The sequence below is a fragment of the Lytechinus variegatus genome, chromosome 1 (assembly GCF_018143015.1).
Source record: "Lytechinus variegatus isolate NC3 chromosome 1, Lvar_3.0, whole genome shotgun sequence".
NCBI classification, from domain to species: Eukaryota; Metazoa; Echinodermata; class Echinoidea; order Temnopleuroida; family Toxopneustidae; genus Lytechinus; species Lytechinus variegatus.
In genome coordinates this window covers 34,437,244-34,464,187 of record NC_054740.1, presented here as the reverse complement: position 1 = coordinate 34,464,187, position 26,944 = coordinate 34,437,244, and the positions used below count along the sequence as shown (strand labels likewise).

At 35.1% G+C, this 26,944-nt stretch overlaps 1 protein-coding gene across 3 annotated transcripts; it reads right to left on the bottom strand.

The window, feature by feature from the left end:
- Positions 1-6,869: 6,869 nt before the first annotated feature.
- On the bottom strand, positions 6,870-22,214 carry LOC121412278 (U3 small nucleolar RNA-associated protein 18 homolog). 3 transcript variants are annotated; one of them, XM_041605179.1, is made up of 13 exons: positions 21,795-22,213; positions 19,842-19,981; positions 18,186-18,281; positions 17,721-17,785; positions 16,576-16,727; positions 15,296-15,379; positions 14,458-14,629; positions 13,576-13,676; positions 12,388-12,478; positions 11,840-11,963; positions 9,381-9,552; positions 7,952-8,091; positions 6,870-7,113 (listed from the first exon to the last, which is right to left on the bottom strand). In XM_041605179.1, the coding sequence occupies exons 1-13, from the start codon at positions 22,179-22,181 to the stop codon at positions 7,089-7,091; spliced, it is 1,749 nt and encodes a 582-aa protein (XP_041461113.1). In that variant the 5' UTR covers positions 22,182-22,213; the 3' UTR covers positions 6,870-7,088. The 3 variants fall into 3 exon arrangements, with proteins under 3 accessions (XP_041461113.1, XP_041461125.1, XP_041461118.1); XM_041605191.1 differs by having other exon boundaries at positions 16,576-16,724; XM_041605184.1 differs by having other exon boundaries at positions 6,996-7,113; positions 19,842-19,978; positions 21,795-22,214.
- Between the last annotated feature and the right edge of the window lie 4,730 nt (positions 22,215-26,944).

Genomic DNA, 26,944 nt, shown 5'->3' with positions numbered 1-26,944 from the left:
GAAATCTAAAGTAAATTAAATGTCTGTTTAAAAAAAGAGAGATTTAAAGGATCATTTTTTTTCAGAAAATGGCCCCCAAAGCAAAAGTATGAATAACAAGATTGTTCAAGAATGGAACATAAAAAAGCACAAAAAAATATTAAAAGTACAAGAAAAACAAGGTGAGTTATAAAAAATACCATGGGAACTATATTCTTATTGGGCTTGGAAGAATTTGAGAAAATTGCCCCCCAAAATGCGAGTTAAGAAAAAGTGATGGAGAAACAAATACAGTACTGTTCCATATTTTGTTATGAATAAATTTAACAAAATTCCGAAGTAAGCTAAGTTCTATCCCCTTTTGTTTGTGGTTAATTTATTCCAGTTGTAACTAAATATATATAAAAGGTAATGTGTTTTGAAAATAAGGACATTTTTTTCTGACTGAATAATGCAGTTTATGCTACTGTTATTTTGCTTGTTAGACACAAATCGGGCACAAAAAATTTAACTAGATTTTCCAAATATCTTTTCTCAATAAAGCTAAAAGTTGATAAAGTACAAACAAATATTTGTTTATTAATGATGTAACAAATTGTAAATGAAGTTTTTGTTGAACATCTTAATACTATGTGCAGAACTTTAAAGAAAAGTGTAATGTCATCACATCATTCTCTCTCTATTGAAGTATGCAAAGTCTTTTTGGTAATATACATTTTTTTGGAGGGAGTTTGTAAAAACTTGTTACATTAGTTCTTTGTCAGATGCACAAACATGCTTGCTCATAAAAATTGTGATTATTTCAAATTGTGCCTTTTTGAATTTGCAACAAGAACAGTCAGGGTTGTATTTAAGAATCCCCAGTTTTTATTTACTGTGAAAGGATCATGGTGCTATTTTTTTGTTGTGAAAGGGTCGTGGTGCTATTTTTGTTTCATTGTATTTCCCACACAGTAAAAAGTGGAGTACTATGTAGTTTATGTCATGTGTGGCTATGTAACTATAGCATGTGTACAATGAAGGATTTCCTTCAAGGAAGAAAATAGTGATATACAGGTACTTGTAGTCATTTTTGGTAAGAAGAAAACAAAGGATAACATTATTTTATTACATTATTCATTCATATATTTCCACAAATGTGTAGGACATATTCTTTTAATCATTCTATGCATATAAAGATTTATTTGATGAGACCTTTTTCCCTTGGAGAGAAAAGAGAAATTCATTATTGAAGAATATTTTGAATTTGGAAAGAAGTATCTCTATACCCAGACAACTCTTACGTGCATGATGTATATGTACAATATATACATTGTATCTTTGCCAAGTATTACCAGCCAAAATGCACAAAACTTGCAATTTTTTCTACTGATATAAGTATAAACTTAGGAATGGTTAATAGTTCATTATTATTGTGTTGGCAGCAGTTTCAAGAAATGTCTTGTATTTGTGGCATTAGAACTTTCTCATGTTGTGTAATATCAGAGTTTAGATGAATGCAGAGTATTAGATTACTTTTGTAATTGTGAGAATTTACCGTTACATGAAACTGTCTCTGAACATAAGTACATCGAATCCTATATATTTTTAGACAATCTTATTCATTATCAATGATTCATTGTAATTTTCAGCATTTCCTACTAATTTCTCTATTTAAATGTAGTGTTGTTTAGGTATTAGAATAGTTCATCCATTTCAGCTTATTTTATATTAGTGTTAGTCTTTCATTTCAATATTTCTTCTTCATATTCTGTTCACACTATTTTAAGTATTCAATTCCTGTTTTAAAGGAGAAAAAGAAGTTATTAAAAAAAAACTATGTTCAAAGTAAAATATGTGTGGCAACTGTATATTCATTCAAAGATTAATGTTATGGAATCAGAAACTTTAGATGAATATGGGATAAACAGAGATGGACAAGAAGAGAAAAGGTTATAGAGAAAGACAAGAATAGAGATAAAGGAAGAGAGACAGGAAGTGAGAAAGCAACTAAGATGATAAGTCCACACCCTCCCCTTCCCCAGTCCCTCCTACAAAGCAGCAAAGTCTTTGAACAGTTTAGATGATATAGTTTTCATAATTTGTTTTTATCCTTCAACCCTCTCCATTGCTCTTATTTTTGTCTTCCTTTCTTTTCCACTCTCATGATGCTCATCTCCCTCTCTTCTTCCCCTCACCCATTTTCTATCCAAATCCCCTTCTCTCTCCACCCCCCCCCCCTCCTCTCTCTGTTTACTTTTTTTTAAGTTTCAAGGGGAAGTTCACCCCCGAAGAAAAGTTTGTTGTGTAAATATCTGAACAAAAAATGAAAATATTAGTGAATGTTTTAGGAAAATCTATCAAAGATCTAAAAATTTATTAGAATGTTCAATTTTGGATGTCACATACATGCCGCTAGGTGTGAAATAATTTGATATAGTGAAGATACAGTAAAAAACATTTTTAATTTTGTGAGAAAATAACATTTCAAGGACATTTTACTATACACATGCATCACAAATAAAAATCTAGTAAGTTTTTATCTTTAATGGATATTCCTTAAACATTCACAATTATTTTTATTATTCATTCTGCTTTTTTTAAAACAATAAACCTTTTGTAAGAGTGAACTTCCACTTTATGCTTAAAGGACTATGGGGGCCATCATCATGTCCCATCCCCCCTAGACACTTCGCACCTGCGTTCCAGATTGCATCCATCACTCTTGTGCCTAATAAATAACATTAAGATATTGTGGTGTTCTTTCCATAATCCTTTCCTCACAAGACAACTATTGTTACTACAAGGTTGCAAGGTATAAAGAACTGATTGAAGTCAATCTCAACAATGGGAAACCTGCAATGCCATAATTGTTTATTTGAAAGGAGCTTTTACTAGTAGGGGAAGGCAGGGTAAGTTGTGACACTTTTTGCATTTTGCATGTTAGAAGTGATATGACTAATAATATTGTAGAAATAAGTACCTTGCCTTCAAATTTGATTCTTGGGAAATGTTTTTCACCTCTATTTAACTTTCTACCCCTACACTGGAAGTCATCGTGACCTTTGAAAAAAAACAATGTCAAATGGCTCAACTTGCCCCATCTGTGGGGTAAAGTTGTGTCACTGTCAAAAAATATGTACAAAATGTATGCGGGAAAAACCAGGATGTCAATTTTTCATTAATTCTCTATAAATACATCTTCTAAAAGTAAAAGAACCGTCATGTGAATTTGCTTCTTTCTGCCTGCATATCAATGGCTTTTTATTTTTTTGTTATACATCCTTTTTCACTTTTTTGGCTGAAATTTGCATTTTTCCCTCTAAAAAAGTACTTTTTGTTTCAAAGTTGAAAACAAAGTGGTGGGGTTAAGGGTCATGCAATGGGTCATCAATACATGACACCACCACAATGTCAGACTCACTCATTAGCCTGGGGGTGGTGGCTCAACTTGCCCCTATGCTCAACTTACCCTGCCTTCCCCTATCCATTCATAAACAAATGATCAATACCGAGTTACACTCACAGGTCAGGCAACTGTTGTAACTTTGCCATAATGGCAACTACCATGGTAACAGGGCTCCGCAGCCAATCAGAATCAAGATTACCATGGTAGTTACCATAATGGCAAAGTTACAACAGTTGCAAGTCCTTCATGAAACGCCCGGGGGGGGGCACTCGACCAAAAAAGTGGTGGGGGTGCGCCGCGGGCGAGACAAAAAATGGAGGCCTTGGAGCGGGCTTATTGTAAAAAGGAGGGTCCTCGGAACGGGCTTCGGAACGACAAGTTTGTGAAAACGGGGGTCCTTGGAACGGATCGCCAGCGTGTGAGTGCGTATGCATCCCTATGGAACGGTCATGCGTGCATGATGCAGCTAGCGCGGCCTCCGCCGGGGATCTCTGTGGCCGCTTTTCACCAAAATTGCAGCTCATTCAATGCGATCGGAGCGGCGTAACCGCGTAACGAAAAATATGCGATGCTTTGGAGCGGATTTCTCTCTTCTCTTTTCTCATTAAGAAGAAAATGCTATGCCTTGGAGCGGCTTTCTTTGTTGTTTTCCTCAACAAGGCAAAAATGCTATGCCTTGGAAAGGAAATTTGAGTGTGAAAATGGGGGTCCCCTCCGCGGCACATACCCACTATGCATTATATACTGAGTGCCCCCCCCCCCGGGATGAAACGGGCCCAAGGTCTATCCAAAACTGCAGGTATATTTGCACACACACAAAAAAAACAAGCAGAACACTTAAAATTTACTCAAAATCGGATGACAAAGAAGTTCAGAGCTAAATCACAAAGAGTTATGACAATAGTCTTTTCACAATATCAAGAAAAGTCAAATTATGTTGGCAATCCCTGGACGAAAAATTGAAATATCTGATATTACATATATTATCAAAAAGCCTGTGATACCATTAGCTCCCTAGCTGCATAGTTTTATTGTGCAAGTCACTAATTTGTGAAATAAACAAAATGTAAGAAATGCACAACTTTCTTATTTTCATAATCGATCCTAATTGAAATTTTAATTTTTATGATTTTTTTTCATTCAGTATATTTTGTTTGGATGGGTTGGCCTTTAACCCTATCTAGGCTGGGGTATTTTTTTGAGTTCATATGGTGGGGGAGGGGGGGGGGCATCGACTGCGCGATCATGCTGAAAGTTGGCATGAAGGTTGTCTGGGACATAATCTACAAAATTGTATAGTAATTTACTTCATGCAAATTGCTATTGAGTGATTATGCTAATATATGCATATTTAGTATGCAAAATCATTCTTTTTCCTGTTAACTCCCTAAATAAAGCTCCAAATGTTCTAATTTTTGGTATAGAAACTTTTTGTGGTGTTCCTAGCAAGTGTACATGAAAAAAATCGCGATATCAGATCAATTTCTTATGTATTATATTGTTTTTTGCAATTTCTTATTTATTTCTGTTTTTTTGACCTTTTGCTTTTCAATGTTTTTTCTATGAAATCTGTTGGGGACTCTTCTGAGATCATAAAAAGCATAAAACGACATTTGCACCAGCAAAACTAAAACTAATCATAAATTTATGATTTTTGGTTGAAAACACAATTTCCATTAACTTTGCACACAAAATCATGTTTTTGAGCAGTTTTTGGTCTGACATGCACTTACAACTGTACATAATGTTGCATAATTTCGGAACAGTGTACCCGGGTGATGCAAAATTGGTCTCAAAAGTTTCGCAAGACTTGAAAGTAGAAAGTCAGCAAGCGGCGCAGTAAAAAAAATTCGCACGGCAAAAAATATTGCGCGAATCGTTGAGGGGAGCCTCCAAGGCCACCCCCCCCCCTCCCCTTGGCCTGGATAGGGTTAAAAAGCTTATAATACTTGAAAATATTTTGCAAAGATATGCAAGATTTGTTATTGACAAGTATTTGTTAACTCTTCATGCGTTACGTTCGCATTATTGCACATCCGTAGGCGTGTTTCGTTCGCATTTTTGCACAACCACACATTTCCCATAGACGTCCCCTGTCCCATTGTTTTTCGAACAATTGCATGCCCCGGTGCGTACCTAGCTACAATGTATAGCTTGGCGTTTTTGTATACCGTACATGTGTACCGATCGATCGCGCGTGCGACATTAGTTTAGCGTTTGACGGATTATCGCAGTTTACAAATTACAGAATCGTTGAGTTATCCCAAAAAATCAATACATCCTGATTACAGCCATGAAGTTCATTGAAAAAGGAGAGGAGAAAATCAATAAAACCCTCCTCACAAACAATACCATGGGCCAGGTTTATTGTTAGAAATCTGTGACTCATGGCACGAATGTGAATGAGAGGGGATCACTGCTAAAATAATGCAACACACGGGGGGTTTACAGGTGAACGCATGAAGAGTTAAACAAGGTACTGCACAGATCACAGTGGAACTGAACACCGATGAATGCTTTGTATGAAATTTTTATTTTTATACATCATAAAATGAATCTCTTCAAATCATACCTTAAGTTTTTATGCATCTCCAAAAGGTTTTTAAATACAAAATATAATGTAAATGAATTATTTCACATTTATTTTTAAACTGATTATTGCTTTGTTATAATACACTGAAGAAGATCAGAAATTTTATTGAAAAATATTTTCAATGTCTGTGAAATATTTTTTTTTTCATTTGTGTCAGTTTTGGGCATCTCGTTATCATCATTAATCAGGCAACTAGATACTTGTGCTTCATGAATATTTGGATGGGGTTGGATGGATAAATTTAAAAAAAATGTCCTCATCATCAAAGAGATTCGTACAGCATAAAAATAAAATTTAGATAATAAATGATGTAAACAGACTTAAAATCATATATAATCCAATGTCATATCAACTCTCATCTTTCATCAAAGGGAGGAATGTTGAAACAAAGGTCAGGTTCTTGTATGAAAACCTTGAGTATGATTGGCTGCCGATCACCACGGTAGTTGCCATAATGGAAAGTTATCACATTTGTAACGGCACCTGGAAGACTACAATAGTTTAAATTACTTGTTGTAATGGGATTCCTAGAATCTGGGTGGTTTTGGAAAATCGTATTACAACCCAGAGAGATGATATTTATCATCATGAAGACCAAGACATTCCTAACTGAATATGGTGAAAATTGGCCTCATGCACATGTGGTCTACTCTCCTGATCAAAGTCTAGCATGATTCCATTGGTGTTTAAGCCGAAGCATCATGCTCAATGGTAAATTGCCAATTCGTCTACTGCCAACTCGTCCACTCACCACATGGTCTACTTTCATTTAGTCTAATGCCATTCCATCCAACATTTCGTCAAACAACCATTTAGTCCATTTACCATTTGTTCCAATTATCACTACGTCTAATCACCATTTCATTTATTATCATTTCATCTCATAACCAGTTGGTCTAATATCCCTTTCATTTTCATTCAATTTGCTCAATTTCAACACTTTGTCCAATTAGACCAAATGGTAAATGGACTAAATGTCTTTTGGACCAACTGGTTATTAGACAGAATGGCATTAGACTAAATGAAAGTAGACCATGTGGTGAGTGGACGAATTGATGATAGACCAAATGATAGCAGACGAGTTGGCAACTGGACGAATTGGCATTAGACGATTGGAAATAAACCTGCTCAATAATCCTTGTAGTGTTTTAACCTATAAAGATGAAAATAAGAAAACATAAAATCAGAGACTAGTTTCAGGTTTAACATTTCATTCTACTGATGGTAATCCCCTAAACATTTCACTTAGATGGGTTAGATACTAAATATATTTGACAAGACAGATTAATAATCTATACTCAAAATCTACATAGATTTTACACCTACATATTGGGCTTTTATCTTTGATTTTCAAAATCCTATTTTTGAATTAAATCGGAGTAAATGACATCTTTTCTGCAAAAAAATTATTACCAGTATAATTCTAAGATTTTACCATACTAACCAATAGCATCATGACAATTAAGGTTCCTAAGCACAAAACCCTGTTAAGGTATTCTAGTATTTGCATATACTATTTTGGGTGTTCCGAAATGATCTACAAATCCCCCAAATCTCGACATTTCAGACAACAAAATTCAATAAAGTATGTCAGTGGAAAACTAGGACCTACAATTTTTCAAAAAATGTTTCTCATGATTATTCTGATGAATTAAAAAAAAATGAATAGAGACAAGGGCCCGTATTCTGAAGTCGGATTTAACTTAAACTCAGGTTTAAAGTTGTGGTTTAAGTATGGACAGCCAATTTTTACATAATCACTTACAGTAGAGATATCATACTTTTAGCTCATTCGGCTCTCAAATCATTCATAATTGTGTACAAGAAGTATAAATAGATGATTGTCTTCACCATTGATGAATCAGGAAAGAGCACAGTAAACATAAGAAACATACCTTTTTTTATACTTTTGGCTTCCCATACTTAAACCACAAGTTTAAACCTGAGTTTAAGTTAAACCCGACTTCAGAATACGGGCCAAGGAGACTAACCTGAAGAGAGGGACTTCCCCTTTATTGTTACCCAGAGCAAAGTATCCACTCCTAGGGGAGAAGTCTAGAGCGCATGGTATACGTAGCACCTCATTGGTTGTAGGGAAATTGGCAAAAGTGTGACAAGATGGGAGGTGGATCTACAAGACAGTAGGAGATGTAAATGTTATTTATTGTATTCTACTTCATTTTTTCCGCAGGTTTCATAAGAAGGCAGTATACAGATTAAAATAGATGGTCAGATAGACGGGCATATGCAGAGCTGCCAACCTTAATTGTGAAAAAATCTTACTCTTCATTTCTTTTTACCAAACCCCTTTTTCTTTAAATTTGAAGGAAAAAAAACATATAAAACAATCATCATTATTACAAATTTCAAACATCCTACGTCTAGGGGAAAATCCTATTTAGTGTCTCTTTCCCATTAAACATCTAACTGAATAAGATAAAATCCTATCAGTTTGCAGCTCTGCAGAAAACAGGGGGGTAAATCCATTGGAGCTCTAGAGGGATTACATGTATCCTCCAAGTGTCTAAGTTGTCCTTGAAGGTTGCAGAAGAACATTAAAAATTATCAATGGTGTCAATACAAACTAGAATGAACAAATTAGAAGGAACAGAGGTATAAAAATCTCCTCATTCCCTAGTAGAGATGATTTATAAGGAAGAAAGGTTATTGTGAATGGGGAGGGGGGGGGGGCCTAAAGGCAATTCCATATGAAGGCCATACTTCCAACCCTTTGTAAATGTATTTGGGACCTTCATGATTTGATTTGTCTCTGATTTCTAACTCTCATGAGAGGTTACAATCCTATGAAATACAAATGACTTGAGCAAGTTACAAAATCCTTTAACAAAAGGAAATAATGAAGTAAGAATGGGGTACAATAATTAAATAACAAGACGTCCATCTATATAGTACAGTTACTATGTGCTATACTCAACTGTGCTTTGATACTTGGTATCATATTATTACCCCAGCAACAGCCGAGCCGTCATATTTTAAAAGGCGCTAAAGCGTTCAAGGAATGAATCCTACCGGGTACCCATTCCCCTCACCTGGGTCGAGTGCAGCACAATGTGGATAAATTTCTTGCCGAAGGAAATTACGCCATGACTGGGATTCGAACCACGACCCTGTTTCAAAGTACGGAGGCTAATCCACTGGGCCACAATGCTCCAGTAGTAATTGATAACTTTATAGAAATGTCCCTTGATAACATTGAAATGTTAATGGGATTTATTTATTTCATTTATTTGTTTTTTTGTCATGACAATATGTGGCCATCAAAAAAGTATATAGATTTTATAAGAAAAGAGATAAATGATCACTTACAATTGTATGTAAGAGGCAAAAATGCATTGCTATGTAATATATATAAGCGTATGCTATATAAATGTGACTTTTATTCATTTTGAGATCACTTACCATTTTGACGACATCTCTTGAGTAGACTGAGATAGCTGCTAAGATTTCATTGGTTGAATTGAATCTAGTAGCCGTAACAGGTGTGGTCAAGTTCATGACAGCCTTTAGAGGTGCTGGACGCTCCTTGGTCAAGCATTGGTCATTATAGATGTTTATCACACCACTCTGTGAGCTGAGGAGAGAAGAAAGATGGGATTGCTGTCAATGCATGGTCTGAACTATCAACATGCTGGGTTGCCGATTGACTCTGCATTTGATGTGCGTGAATCTCATAAGGATGCATTTTCTTGGGATGTAAAGAGTGAAGTCAACTTCAACAAATTGATCAATATAATAATAAAAATATTGGATTGTGGTAAGTGCTTTTCATTCTTTCTTTTCCAATCTGAAATTTCTTCGAGGAAACTTATTCAGTTACTACCCTAAAATACATTTCAGGGTTGACAAGTCTACAAGCATCCTTAATGAAATGAGTTGTAACACATTGGGCAATGGATCAATATATGAAAATTCCTACTTCTAGTGTAAACTCATTCCACACTGTCTAATACAAATTGTCTTCTCTAATTTCTTCTGACAAAAATAATCCATGCCAGCCAATTTATGGTAAGGCTATTTTGTAGTAGTTCCCATTGGATCTATTTAAGTACTACTCGGTCTGTCTGAATTGATGAATTTAATACAGAGAATTGGAAAACTGATTGAAGTGGACATTGAATCATTAAAACAATAAGTAGACAAAGGCCCTGTTGCATAAAAGTTACTATTACAGTAACTTTGCCATCCAATGGTCACTTCCTTGGTAACAATGCTAAGCAGCCAATCAGAATCAAGGATTTCAGCACTCATTCAATGAACAAGGTTACGATATAACCTTGTTCTCAGTTATATCTCCATGTGTGGCAAAATAAGGGTGGCAATGTTTGGCTTATTTTCTCTTTTTCTTTGGGGCAAATGTTTGATTTTTTACACTGACAGTTTTCATTACACCTATTATTCATACAACTTGGCTCTTATTTAAATTTGATACTTTAACATCATTTTTCTCTTAATCAGAGATGCTAACTGATAGCTCAAAAAAATCCTGAAAACCCAGGCCGGGGTCCAGGGGCCCGCCCAGGGCCCCTGGCGGGGTCAAGGGCGAAGCCCCCTGAAGCTGGAACGTTTTCTTATTCTTTAGAGGGCTGAAATCATTAATCTACAGTAGTACATAACAAATAATTAATGACATAATAAACTTCATATCATAGGCAAGAAAGGTGCTCAAAAAAAAAAAATCATGTAACCCGTACTCATTACGGTACGGGTTAACCTGCTGCGGGTTAATATGCTGCGGCCAATGGGTGCGACTCGGGACGGGTGTATGTAGCAGCTGGGGTGCCCTTTTTCACTCACTGTACTCATCAACAAGACAATCCTATACTATTGAAAATCCATAAATCACAATTTCTATCAAAATGATGGATAGTTCACACATATGAATTGATGAATACGCACCAGAGAACACATATTTCATGGTAGCAAATAGGTTTTCAGCTGAAATCCCGCGGCGGACAACCAATCACTCACGCAGCAGCAGGCAATTGCAGCCACACCGGGCCGTGCTTCGAGCAGTTCTACCGGGCGATCGCCCGACTGGGATAGCGCTGACACCCGTATCCCTGCAGGGTATAGAGCGGCGTTTGCAACTGCTACAATGTATTGCTCGCGCGTACCGTGCAAGTACAGTACCAGCTAAACTTCATGCTGCGCACAACGCTAATAATTTTCCGTCTGCGCAAATTGGCCATCCAAAATTGAAATTGCGCTCTCCGTAGCGAACTCCGTGACAAGATTTGGAGGGGAAATTTTAACGGATTTCACTTTGACAATCGATTTTTTTTCCCGGAATATTTTTCAGCAAAGGAAAAAATCCGGAATTCTGGAAAAATCCGGAAAATTAGCAACTCTGCTTAATTACAAATAAAAATAAAAAATGAAAATTTTCTTGCCATATTACTTTCCACCAATAGAGGGCATACACAGAAATATGCATAAAATTCAAGTTTTTGAGCACTTTGGTGAATACAAAAATTATTCCCAAGTTACTAATGAAAAATAAATTGCAACTGTATGGAAATCAGTAATTTGGGTCACAAAAGTGATATTTTAATGATTTTTTAAAGTGTGTGCTCTGTACAACATTGACATACCGTAGTCCTACCTGTAGATTCCCCACAGGCAGGATGGTAGCAGTGAACAAGTGGATTTCAGGGAAGTTACCATTGGATTGCAGAGTTACTATTACGGTAACTTATGCAATAGGGACCATGTGTGCATTGAATCACATCAGAGATGGATCAAACTGAAATATACCAAGTTGATGGTAAACGAAATGGGTTTAGCCACAACTAGATCAATTAATATAACCATCAATACTACCTCTTTCAATAAAAAAAAATATTGTAATATTGTCTTACCCTGCAGCAATATATCTACTTCCTTGTGATACTGATATTGTATTTCCTTTGATACATCCCTCATCAACAAACTTATGAATACAATCTCTTGTATTCATATCCCAAACATAAACATCACAGTCATCTAAACAGATAAACAAAATAAGAAATATAGAATAATGGTGAAACAGGAAAATATATTAAAGCAGGTTATAACCATGTAAAATGATGCTATGAGACAGTTATCATAAATTCAGGTCTGTCGATTTCAAATATTTTGTTTACGTACCAGATTTGAAATTTTTTAATGACTTTTACTACTAAATATTTCATTCTTAAATTCAACTGGAAGATTGCTAACAAATACATTGATTTGTACCAGATTGAAAACTAGATTTTGCTTTCATTATATTCCAGATATTGAAATTACCACGTGGGCAATTCTATTAAGTATGTAGTACATTCTGCATGTTGAATGTTCCATGAATGAGTTGTCTCTGTATTTTAGTTCATATGAAAAATAAAATTGATCTCAAATTATCAATATCATAGATGGGGTTGTTACTTACCTCCAAAAGACATCATCTTAGATCCATCAGATGTGAAAGTCACTGCATCCACACTGCCATTCATTTTCAGGGTTGTGATTAATTCCTTGGTCTACCATAAACAAGATTAATGTAAAAAAAAGGCACAACTTATGGTTACTAAGCCCATGATCTAAAACTATGCTCACTACATGATTCTTATTTGTTTACATTGAATCATCGTATAGTAAACAAATAGCGAATAGGCATGTGTGCGATGGTGCGAGATTTCGCATGAGGTGAAAGAAAGATGCTCTATTCAACAAGGCGTTAGCCAAGTTGAATAGAGCGTCTATTTCTTTCACCAAATGCGAAATCTCGCACCATTGCACGAATATGAAAAAACAAAGACTTTTTCCCTGCACTAATCAATGAAAAGGGAGCAAAAAAATTGAAAGCGAAAAACAAATCCCACATGACTATTGGCAGCATTGCGCATTTAGCCAGCAGGCTTATACGCGTATTGCACCTTCATTTTTCTGAGCGCAATTAATCAAATTTTATTGTGACGTCACCTCTTAAAGCCGTGCAACGGTACATTTTGGATGGTACGTCTTGTGTGCAACGCTACGAATGTTTGACATTCAGCCTCCCATTTGCTCACGTACAACAAGCTAACTAGGCGTTGTACAATATGAGTATTTCGTTACCATTCCACCATTAGTCTTAGAACCTTACAAATTTAATTTCAATACGATATGGTCAATTGAATTGGAGTCTTATCAACCGACAAACAATTACTTTTCTTTTATATATAGATTCTTCTCATAATTTGCTTAAGTGTAACATAATTCAATTCTTCCTCTACTATACTATATACTAGTTCATTATACTTATACATCATATTGCATCTACGTATTATAGAAAGAATTGATGACCAACAATTAATACTTTTATCATTCATTATCAACACAGCAAACTTGATGTTGAAAGGATGTAGTACACAACTTTAACCATTTTTATGAGATACTGATATCATATCTCACAATCTGTAATTGTTTTCCTGTATATGTTAAATATTTTGCTATAAATGTACTTGTTTTCTATTTCACACCGAGTTCATAGTTCCCATGTTTTTTATTGTAAAACCTTAAGCGATTCATCAGTTTTGAGAGCTTCATTTTGAATAAACCAACACTGAATTGAAATGGAAAGCTATGAATATCTCACCTGTGTGGATAAGAGATGAATGTTACCATAATCACCCAGGAATGCAAGAAACTTCCCGTCTGGAGAAACTTCAAAGCTCAGCAACTTATTCTCCCTTATACCTGCACACACAATTAAAGAGTTGTTTTTAGATGCATGTGCAACAAAAGGAGAGAGATGACAACAATTGTTGATTTTGCATTAAGAATGTGGGAGGCGGGCTAGGCTTGTAAGAAATGTCACAGACTTGTTAATATGGGTCAAATTAATCATCACAAAAAACCCTTTTGTAACTGTGTGCTATATATTTGAATTGAATCAAATTTTTTTTAAAACAATATTCTGATTATACTTAATGACCACCCGAACAAATATAAAAGCAGATGAGAAAGAACCTTATGCAAATATCCAAGTATAAACCTAAAAGGCATGCAACACATATAACAAAACAGTGTGAACAAAATATATGGTAAAATATGAATGTATACAAGACAATTGTCACCAAAGTAATACCAACAGAGTGAAAACTACAAACTTCATATATGCAATGTTTGAGAATATGCCTAGATACCAAATACAGATTGGAGTACACACTATTTATAAGGCCTCCTCCTGACTCTGATCTCCAACATTAAACCCATTTCAATTTCCCTTTCATACCTTGCAACAGTGAACCAGAAAATTCACTTGATTTTGTAGGGGGATAATCTTTTTCAAATATATCTATGTTATCATATACATGTTATTATGTCTCATTACAAATATTTATGGTACAAACTTGTACCTAGAACCATCCTGCTACAAAAAGCTACACATGTAATATTCTTATAAATCTGTGAGCTGTGCTTGTCGTATAATTTCTGAAAGCATGCTACACAAATTCAACAGTACTGACTTTCTTACCTCTAATGTATGGTATCTGTGAAACTTTGCCTGCTATCATGTCATAGACATAGAAGAATTTCCTCTTTCCGCTGAGTACCACCTCTGTTCCTTGTGATGCAAAGTGAGCACAGTGAATGGGAAACTGTTCCACGAATATGCTCTGAATCTTTGGGTTATGTCTTCCTTCAACCTATTAAAACAAGACAATTTACATTTTTTTTTAAGAGTATGGCATGCTTTTTGTTGAGACAATGAATAAAACCTAATGACCTCTTTAGCATTGCAAATTGATGATAATAATGACATGATTACACATAAAAATCCCCTAAGGAAATATGGTTTTGATGAAAAAGTGCTATTTTGAGATTTTTTTTAAATTGATCCACAAGTTAATGAGATGGATTGATAGACTTAGTTGTTTCTGGAAATAGGGAGACAATCAAAGCTTAGAGACTTGCATTAGTCCAGTTAATAATATCGAAATATAATTAACTCCCCATATAAGCTTTGTTTCACTATCCAGCAGAGTATTTCCATATGATTCTTAAAAATCAAAGATACAATGTCTACTCTCTATAAAAAATGTACGTCAAATTTCAGAAGTTTATCAAATAAAGCATTCAATATCATACCTGCCCACCTGACAGCCAAGAAATAAAACATTACAAAAACTTCCAGATATATGAACATGTACATTTGCTATTCAATGGTACATACAATCTTTGAAAGAAATATGAACACACAGGCTAAAATGGTATTTTTCCTTTCCTGAAAAAAAGGTATATTCCTATTCAATATGAACACCTGATGACAGGAATGCAATATGTTATGAGATCATATTTAAACGATGACTCACTTGAAATAGATTAAGTCTTTGATCCAGCCCTGCTACCATGGCAACCTGAGCTCCTGGATGAAACTCTAATGCAGTCACCTTGCCCTGAAAACCAAGAAAAAAAAACATATAAATTAAGTAACAATTTTTTCTACTGCATATTTACCCACTATCCATGAAGCCAAATATGCTCCTATATTAGATTTGCTTAGCTTGGCATCCGACTACAGTGCTCAGAGTTTTCAAGAAATTCTTTCAAGCTGGTAACCATACACACCTGGGTGAATAATGGCGAAATGTGGATGAGAGTCTTGACAATGTAAGTGTTATGGGTTTCTTTAAACTCTGGACTATGTGGTGACAATCAAGCACTTGTTATTTAAAAACAATGGTTCTATTTTAAGGATATTGTTTTCACAAATGTACACAAAATAAGATTCACACTAAATTTTTCTCTTTAGTGAAAACATGCATCTTTGTGTCAACTTAGCCTCAAAACATTGGAAAAGTGGTGAAATCAAAACCTATTTCCTGACATAGTCCAAAACGGTAAAAGTATCTATACATAAAATGTGGCATATACAGAATATCTTGGTTTTGTAATGTACATCAAATTTGTGCTACATGTATGCCACTATGTTTTTATTGAGAACAGCATCACATAGGCCCGTATTCTAAAGTCAGGTTTAACCTAGAACACAGTCTAACTATGTGCTAAAATTGTGGGAGCAAAAAAAGAAAAAAATCTGTTTATATTGTATATCTCTTATGTTTACATTTTTGTTTCCTGTTGCTTTCATAATGAAGAACAAGAGTGTCGCTAAGGCGAGGACATAATACGCCCATCTGTAATCCGGAAAATGTAGTTAAGGGACAGACGGACGGACACCGAGCATGATACCATAATACGTCCAGTCTAGACGGGCGTATTATAAAAATACTTTGAAATACTTCACTTATCATTCTCAGACAATTGTGAACAATTTTAGAGTCAAATGAGTTATAAATTGGATGTGTACTGTTAGGGATTTGTGCCCAAATTGACTCTCCATAGTTAAACCAAAAATCAAAACCAGGTTTTAATCTAAACCCAAGTTCGAAGTTCTAAACCCAAATACATTTATGTTCAGTGCCTCGAGCACTTTGCTGGGAGTGGATATGATTTCTTTATAAATTCCATTGTCATTCTTATCTTAATCATTCTTACATTCATATTAAGAGTAATGTAAGAGTAACAGGGGTGATTAGTTGGTGGTTGAATATGAAAACCAATCATGAATGCTTATTTCTTCGACACTTACCTCTGTTGGATGTTCCTTGTTGAGGTTAGTTAACCGTTTGATATTAAGATTGGTAGATGGTAGTGTCTCGGAACTGGTCAAATAGTCCCCCGTTCTCCTCAGAAGAGGATGGTCATCATCCTCCTCCTCATCATCGCTCTCATCACTACCTGCTTAATAGTCAATAGACAATAAATAGATGTAACAGTTGAATGGGCTGCGTTGTGTTCGAACATGCTCCAAAATATAAGGACTTTGTACATACTCATTTACACAAAGCCTTCACCCAAACATAGCTCCATTTCGTAAAGCTTGCTATCAATGAAAAATAATATAATCTTGTGAGAAATTAGCTCTCAACCAATCAGATGGCATGATTTCAGTAGCTTGTAAAGTGCCATTGACCAATGAAAGCAGTTGCAGGCTTGAAGCAAACAAAGTTTTCATGAGAAAGTCTTTTGAATAGAGGTTAATTGTCACCATATTATCATGGATCTAGATCTGGAACATTAAAGTTAGCTTTGTGAAATCAAAAACCGATAATTCTGATGATCAGTTACATAGAATGGCATATGTGGGATAGTGTATTAATATTGCTTGGAAAAATACCTGACATGCGATGAAACTCTGTGCTTATTTTGCTCATTTCTGAGCTATTACACATTTTTTTCCAGAGCCATTTGTCCCATAATTTTTTTATTTCTGCATACAAACACTTGGTGGTAATTTCATAGGATCCTGTTTGAACTCATTTTGAGATCATTACCAGAACTGGGGGGTGTTTCACAGAGATTTAAGTAGGACTTAAGTCGCACTTAAATGCCGACGCGTACATGATATGCAACGCGCAATCTTATTGATAGATACGCGGTAGTGCGCGTCCTCATGGCACGATCTGACCAATGCGGTTAAGCCTTTCATACCGTACGCAACTCGGCATTTAAGTGCGACTCTAAGTCATACTTAAATCTTTGTGAAACACCCCCCTGGTATATATCGTCAAAGTGTTTCATGAAACAAAATCGTTCACCTTCTCTATACTAAAGGATTTGTTGCAGGATTCATTAGATCACTGAATTAATATATTTAGAGTAATTTCCAGATATTGAAGTTGCAACATCCACAAAAATTACTTTCTGAAATATGGACGATAGATTTGAACTTACCCTCCTTTTCTCTCTCTGACTTCAATTTGGCCCAAGATGGAGTACTACCAACTACCTTTTCATATCTGGAATTTAAAGTAAATATTTCCCCCAGATAAGGTACATATATTATTAACTGAATACACATATACCTAGTCATGTGTTGTTTAGTGTCCATGAATATTCTTTTCTTCTTCAAAAGTTTCAAATTTTACACTGGTCAGGCAAATTCAAAATATACTCCGTGCATACTTAAAGCAAAATCATGTTACTGAAAATCAAGTCAATACTATTAAAATCAAATTCATTCTCCAATTCAATTGTCCATATAATATAAAATGTTTTATGTAAATTGTAAGTTATTGAATTGATACTAATTCCAATGCATATAAAAGTTAACAATTATTTTTTCTAAATTTTGATCCTAACCAATTTTTCTTTTTAGATTTCCTTCTTCTAATTTTGCAAAAAAAATTCTAGACTTACTGTGACTTTAATCTTTCTTGAATTTGTTGACCGCTTACTTCTTTCTCAGCTCTCCTTTTTAGTTTCTGCTGTCTGTAGCTTTTCTCTTGATCAAAGCTAGAAGAATAGGACAAATAACATGAATCATCTAGATAATCCACAATCAAAAGACTCACTAAATAACAAAAGAAAGTATACTTCATAGATGGAAGTACTGACAAGTAGATGATTTTTGACACACTTCTGAAAATGCACACTTGTGCATCCTCCTTCATAAATTTTCCCTCCTAATATTCTATTGTGATAAGGTACATACAAAACTCAGCTCCATACACTTATTCTATACTTCATTGCAATCTTCACACAACCTGTCAAAACCTTCTAAGCATTCTATAGCTCTAACAACACATAGGAAGTGTCTTCAGTTACTTCAGCTGATATCAGTGATCTCCGACCTTAACAAAAGAATGATACCAAAAAAAAAAGAGAGATACCATGACTCATGAGCTCCGCAATAGTCATTCTTGAGAAATAACAGGGAAGTGTGAATATCAATTACAGAAGTGTGTCTAAGGGCAGTTATAGAATGTCAACCATGGATGCATAAGTAATAATCGATGCATGGCCATGCATCCGGGAAATTTGCCTTGCGTCTGTAATTACTTATGCATGATTGTAAAAAAAATTGATTTTTCGCCAAAGAATTTCACCATTCTATAAAACAAATGATACACATGTTTTTTTGTGTGCATCAGTAGGCCAAGTGAGCATGCGGTAACTATGAAAAGTAGTATAAACCCATTCTGCTGTGCCACATTGGTTTTTTTAACAGTTCAATAGTTACCAGGACCTTATGCTCACAAAACCTACCGATGCACTTACATCTGTGCATCAATTTTATACTAAGTCAATGGTAACAAATAAAAGAAATAACAAAACAAAATAGCAAATCATTTCTGACAAAATGAAATAATTATATCAGCAGTTTTTCTATTCTGCAATTTAAAAGTAACACATTGTAAATCTCTAACCATATTTGTCAAGTCCTATAAACCTCGATGATTGATCAGGTACTTGAACAGAGCAAGGGAAATGGCTTATAATACCTAATTTCCCTATCTTCAAAACAGGTGATTATCATACCAGAGGTTAGCTTCATAAAGAGTTAGAAGTCAACTGTGATTACATTACCATTACGGTAACTTGCATAGAAACATTGTGATTGGCTGCTGAGCTCCGTTACCACATTGTTGCAACAGTTACCACAGTTATGACATAAATCTTTGGGTGGTATGGATCATTGGCAGTGGAAGCCACCAAATTTAGAGGGGTGTCCATCAGAAATTTTGGGGATGGACACAGGTAAAAAAGTTTAACAAGCAAGCAAGCAAAAAAAAAAAAGGTTATCAACCTAAATTTTAGGGGGGCCACAAACATTTAAGGGGGGTCCACGTGAATTTAGGAGGGGATGTAGGAAACAAAATTGACAAGCAAAAAAAAAAGTTTATCAAAAAAAGATTTAGGGGGGACCGTCCCCAACCTCAAATTTAGGGGGGGGGGGACAGGTCCCCCCCCCTGTCCGCCGCCTATGGTATGGATCATGTGGTTTAATATATTTGACTGTCTAAAGATTTGATTGACAAGATGTACAATGAATGCAAAGAAGTATTTTCATACCTTAACTGCACTTCATCAGTGTCATCGTGCCAAGCCGGCTTCCTTTTCCCTTTACCAAGAGACAAAGCATCATTAGATCCCTGGAGTCTACTCTGAATACCTGTAGAAAGGCCTTCATCATCATCACTTTCAGGTTCCTGCTTAAGATTGGAAACAGAAAAAAGGAAATATAAAAAGAGTTTAGATACATATTGTAAAGATCATTCACACTCATTGCAAGGTTAGTGAGTAAACTACATGTAAGACTCACATCACCATGCATTACTCAGGATGCAGAGTCAAAATTGTTAAAACGGTGTCTTCATATTGGCCAAGACTGAGGGGAAAGTGTTATTTTTGAATTATAAACTGCTTTTATCTATTGGTCAAGGGTCTCTCCAAAGGTAGATATGGGAAGATACCCACTTCCCCCCCCCAAAAAAAAAAGAAGCTGAAGTGAAACTTGTGATTATGATATGATAGAAATGTATCTTGGTCATGATAAATTTGCTAGTGTTACAGACGCGTGCGTCGGGTAACGTTGGCGAACAATAGAAAACAAGATGGCGGCGTAAACATCGGGCAAGTCTCTTCTGTCTATTCATGATATTTTTCTCATTTTTTTGATGAATTCTTCTTCAAAAATAACGACGAGAGCGTAGAAATGTCAGAAATGAAGTTTTATCCCATGTACATGATTTAGGTCTAGATCTTTTAGAAGGAAAGTAGAAATCTCGGGGGTGAAAGTTTCAAGTTTTGGCTTCCTCTGTGTGGGTCTATGAGATACATGTAGGATCCCTGGCTTCCTATGAGAGTAACCTTACGTCACTCATTCAATGAACAAGGTTATGACATAACCTTGTTCTCAGTTACATCCCCATGTGTGGCAAAATAATGGTGGCAATGTTTGGCTTAATTTCTCTTTTTGTATTCGACAAATGCTTGATTTTCTTACACTGTCAGTTTTCATTACAGCTATTCATCATATAACTTGGCACTTATGTAAATTTAATTCTTTAAATTATCTTTTTCTTAATTAAAAATAGAGATTGAAAAATGATAATTTTCTTGCCATATTACTTTCCACCAATAGAGGGCGTACAAAAAATATGACCAAAATTCAAGTTTTGAGCGCTCTGGTGAATACAAAAATCATTCCCAAGTTACTTATGAAAAATAAATTGCAACTACATGGAAATTGGTAATTTTGGTCACAAAAGTGATATTTTAATGATTTTTCAAAGTGTGTGTTATGTACAGCATTGGCATACCATAGTCCTACATGTACCTTTAGATTCCAGCTGTCCACAGGCAGGATGGTTGCAGTGAACCACTGTCTATGAACAAGGTTATGATATAACCTTGTTCTCACTTGTATCTCCATGTGTGGCAAACTAAGGGTGGCAATGTTTGGCTTATTTTCTCTTTTTCTTAAAGGAAAATGCTTGATTTTTTTTACACTTTATAGTTTCCATTACATCTTTTATTCATACAACTTGACTCTTATTTAAATTTGATTCTTTAAATTATTTTTTTCTTAATTAAAAATAGAGATCAAAAAATGAAAATTTTCTTGCCATATTAATTACTTTCCACCACCAGAGGGCGTACAAAAAAATATGCCCAAAATTCAAGTTTTTGAGCGCTCTGGTGAATACAAAAATTATTCCCAAGTTACTAATTAAAAATAAATTGAAACTGTATGGAAATTAGTAATTTTGGTCACAAAAGTGATATTTTAATGATTTTTAAAGTGTGTGCTCTGTACAACATTGGCATACCATAGTCCTACCTGTAGATTCCCCACAGGCGTAGCAGTGAACAAGTGCAGTGGACAAGCCTAAACTTAAGTTAAAGACAGTTAAACATGACAAAATGACCTCAGACTGAGAGTCAGAATACTGCCTCAGATATAATTTTTGAACTAATTTTTCTTCTTAAACTTATAGTATTACTAGATATAGGCCTACCTACCTCTTCAGAACCGAACTTAGCATCCAGCTCCACAACTTCTTCTTCTTCCAAATCCTGAATACGATCTTCAATGTCATTTCCAAACACTAAATTTTCGAGCAGAATTTCAGACTTTTCTTTTCGTTGAGATTTTTTACTGCCTAAAATGTGCTGTGTTGTGCTCTTGCCATCATTCGACTTCGTAATGCCCTTTTTCCTCTTAGACTGCATTGTTCTTTCTGCAAATTCTAGTCGTCTTTTTCCAGTTTCATCTTCCATAATGAGAGTAAAATCTAGATTATTATAACCTCGTTCGTGGGATGAGTGATCTACGAAGGATAATAACCAACGTAATACAGAACAACACGTTTGGGAATGAATGGGACTGAGGTAAATAATTTTCCGCATGCATGCATGCGCATGTGAAGCGTCAACGCTAAATATCGGCATCCGAAATAGATTTACTTTGCAAATCCATATCCGAAATATACTGTACGTATGCGGGGGGGGCAGTTTGGCCACGGAAGCATGCACCACTGCACGGAGGCATGCTAGGCATGGAGTAGATTAAACTTTATTGTCTATAAAGGAAATTCTTTTTTCACTGTTGGCTTTATACACAGAACAAAACCAAAAGTGGTGATAACATGTAAACATAAGGAAATTATTTTAACTCAGGTATAAGCCTATACACAGTGGCATAACTATACGGGAGGCATGGGGGCACGCTTGTGCCCCCATGCACACGTGTACCCCCCCCCCATCGGCAGGCAAAAAAAGGAGAAAATGAGAAAAAAGGAGAGAAAGGAAGAGAAACATAGTGGGAAAGAAAAAAATATTGTACATTCTAATGTTGTATGATATATTAAGAAATATTTTTTCATAACTTTATGAAACATAATTTGCTCAGGGCCTATATGCTCATCATCCTGGTGGTCGCATTGTCTGTTTAACAAGATTTATAATCCTGTCATCCTGTTTTCAAGTCAATATAATCCAAATATATTTCCTCGCACTTCGAGTTATTGTTTTATACAGTGACATATGTGCTTCTTTTTCATGACTACTTAAATTGATTGCCCCATTTTATGGTCTGCATAAAAATTTCTGTCCTTGCTCACGTTCGCATTAGTGGATTGGTGAGATATGTCTGCTCTTCATGAATTCCTAAAATCAATCCTTAAAATGTCTCTTTTTCTGATAAAATTTTTTATCATTTGGTTAATGAAATACATATAATATGGTCTTAGTGAATTCCTACAAACAAACTTTAGAATTCCCCTCTTCAGGTCTGAATTTCCTCAATTTTCAGCGCGTGCTTCGCGCTCGCAATATTTAATTAGTGAGATGCGTATGATAATCATGATTAAAATTACTGCAAAAAGTGTTTCATGTGTTTAGATATAATTCTAACAAAATCAGCAAGCGCTTGGCACTTGCATTAGATAACTATGATGATATATGTATATTCCTAATGGGTTCCTAAAAATACTCCTTAAAATGTCCCTTTTGGGGTCAACATGTATACAAAAATTTCAGTTCGCACATCGCGCTTGCACCATTTGGTTAGTGAAATACGTATGGTCGTAAATTCCTACAAATAAGCATTAAAATGCTACTCTTCATGCAGATCTGAATTTCCTCAATTTTAGCTCGGGCTTCGCGCTCACAATATTTTATTAGTGAGATGCGTATGTTAATCATGATTACAATGACTGTCCCCGTTTTAGGTCAATATATACACAAATTTAAGCTTGCGCTTCGCGCGAGTATCGTTTGTTTAACGAGACAGGTACGTATCATGATTACAAAAATTTGCTTGTTATGTCCCTTTTTACGTCTGAATATCAAATATTTTCAGCTCGCGCTTAGCGCTCGCATTATTTGATCAGATACGTATCATTGTCATATATGGGTCAATAATGTTTGCATTAAATTATCAATATTTCAGTCTGTGTGATTCATCTTCCATCCTTCCTTTTTCTTTTGTATGCCTTTTCCCTTTCACCTTTTCTCTTATTTATTCTCTCCCTAACTTCATTATCTTCTCCCCTCCTTTCCGTCTTCACCTTCCCCTCCTTTCCTTCTTCACCTACTTTTTTCCTCCATCTACGTACGTGCATATTCTTTGTTATCCTTCTCTGAATTCATATATTTGTTTTCAAACTGATCTCGTATTATACTTCTAAATTGTGTTTAAAATGTATTTACCTTTTTATCAAATTACGAATGTATAATTATGTGGTATACTTTTCTTAGCCAATATTTCATTTATTTTGTTGGTATTATTATGATTATGTAATGCCTCTGTACCTTTGTAACTCATCGCAATTCGACTTTGTCGCTATGATTTTTTTTCTCAATAAACCAGTTATCTATCCATCTATCTGTTTAATGGCACAGTCCTTAAAATGTCTCTATTTAAGGTCAGTATACCTGGCAATTGTTACTCAAAATTTGTTTGCTGGTGCCCCCCAAATGGCGTGACCCAGGGTACGCCACTGACATGATTCACGCAAAATTTACAATACACAAGTAGTTGAATTACAAGTCCAAAATCTGGTATCGCCCCCTGCCCGTCCCCTGAGGTGCCACCTGATCACGGTTTCGGTGTAAAAATTGCAGGGATATATATTGGCAGATGTAAAATTGTACTTAAAGGACAAGTCCACCAAAACAAAGGTTTCTTTGAATAAAAAAAAAGAAATCTTACAAGCATAACACTGAAAATTTCATCAAAATCGGATGTAAAATAAGAAAGTTATGACATTTTAAAGTTTCGCTTAATTTCACAATCGAGAGTTATATGTACATCCTGGTCGGTATGCAAATGAGGAGACTGGTGACGTCATCCACTCACTATTTCTTTTGTATTTTATTATGTGAAATATGAAATATTCTAATTTTCTCCTCATTGTCAAGTGAAGCAACGATTAATTTCTTCCTGAACATATGGAATTAGCATCGTTTAAAGAACAAGTCCACCCAAACATAAAGTTGATTTGGATAAAAAGAGAAAAATCCAACAAGCATAACACTGAAAATTTCATCAGATCGGATGTAAAATATGAAAGTTATTGCATTTTAAAGTATCGCTTAGTTTCACAAAACAGTTATATGCACCTCCTTTTCGGTATGCGAATGAGGAGACTGATGACGTCATCCACTCACTAAAACCTTTGTGTTTTATTATATGATATATAAAATATTCTAATTTCTCTTCATTGTCAACTGAAACAATAATCAACTCCTCTCTGAACATGTCGAATTAACATGATTGTTTAATATGGTTTAGTCAAGTTGGTCCTTATTGTCAAATCTGTAAAAAGTGAAATATTGTATGTCAAACAATAAAAACGAAAGAAATGGTGAGGGACATCATCGACTGTCTCATTTGCATGTCGCTGAGATGTGCATATCACTGTTTCGTGTTAAACCTAAATTTGATAAAATTTTCAGCGTTATACTAATTTGATTTTTATTCTCTATTCATTCAAATCATATTTTTCATGGGTGGACTTGACCTTTAATAATGGCAGAGATAATAATGCATAGGCGTTCCAAGGGGATCTCCCTTCCCGCATTCAGTGGCAGTGCCCCCCCGCCAAAAAAAAAATATATAGGTATACGTATATAAAGGTGAAGAGAAAAAAAGGAAAAAATAAGAGGGAGAAGAAATATGAATGACGTAAGGGGAGATGTATAATTGAGAAAACTTTCTTGTTTCAATGTTAATTGCCTTTTGAGTGAGATAATAATCTGCTAAAGAATATTTCCAGTTACCCCCCCCCCTTTCATTAACGCTATCTGATTTTCATACCTCTCTTCGTTTCCATACATCATCATTTCTATCTTACTCTTTCCTCCCTTTCCTTCTCACTTCCTTTCCATATATCATTACTTTTGTCTTTATACTTTTATGCTTTAAATCAGTGGAGGAGACTGCTAATAATTTTTGAATGGCAAAACGTTTTTTTATATTCAAACTGAAATCTTTGAAGCATATAATATTCGCCTTATAACACTTCTTGTAAACTTCAGCAGAATTTTTTTTTGTTCACATTATGTTAGAATGTAATCTTTTTGCCAATTTTGGATAAAGATAAAGAATTCTTTATGCTCCAAATGACAATTCCTATCAAATGGCTGGTCTGAGCTGGAAATATTTAAATAAATAGGGTAAAATTCACAAAGCAAAATGCTGAAAATTTCATAAAGAATGGATTTAACAAACTTATTGATTTTTTAAGTTTATCAATAATTTGTGAAAACAGTTAGATGCACACCATCATGAATATTCATTATAGGTGGGCTGATGATGTCACATCATCCCACTCTCCTCTTTTTTTATGTTATAACATGATATCATAAATGCATTTTTTCATACATGTGTAAATGATGTGTCTAACTAATGCACTTAATCAGTTGTCAATCCAATTGTTTTAGATCTTGGCAGATTTTTTTGGAATAGACCTAATTTCACATAATGAAATACAAACGACAAGTGGGGATATGACATCATCAGCCTACGTAATGAATATTCATGAAGACATGCCTAAAACTGTTTCACCGGATAATGCGAATCTTTAAAATTATTTAACTTCGTTATTTGTTGTCCATTTTGATAAAATTTTCAGCATTTTGCTTGGTGAATTTTACTCTATTTATTGAGATATGAATATCTCTAGCCTGGACTATCCCTTTAACGAAATGACGTTGCTTACTGGATACGATCCATCACATCGGGCCGGGCAATCGGGTATACCCGACCTTGCGGCGAGAAAAGCCCCCTAAATTCCCAAAATGTCGGGGCCAGTTTACCCAACCATTCGATAATTTTGCAATAGTTTTCATCAAATATCGGGTAAATTGGACTCAACCATTCGGAAATTTAGGGAGCCCTTTTTTCTACATGTGGGGTAAACTGGACCCGACCTTACATTAATTTAGGGGGCACTTTTAGAATGGTCGGGTTTAGCCCGCGACCCCGACGCAATAAGCCTATGTTTTTTTAAAAAAGGACAGTATACGCAATTTAAGTGCTTTTGATGTATATTGAATTTATATGAGTTCAAGAATGAGATATTTTTCTAATGTAAAATGCCGCTTTAGATACAATAATCATAAGATGTTCAAACCGATAGAGTAAATTAAATTTCATCTTTATTTCA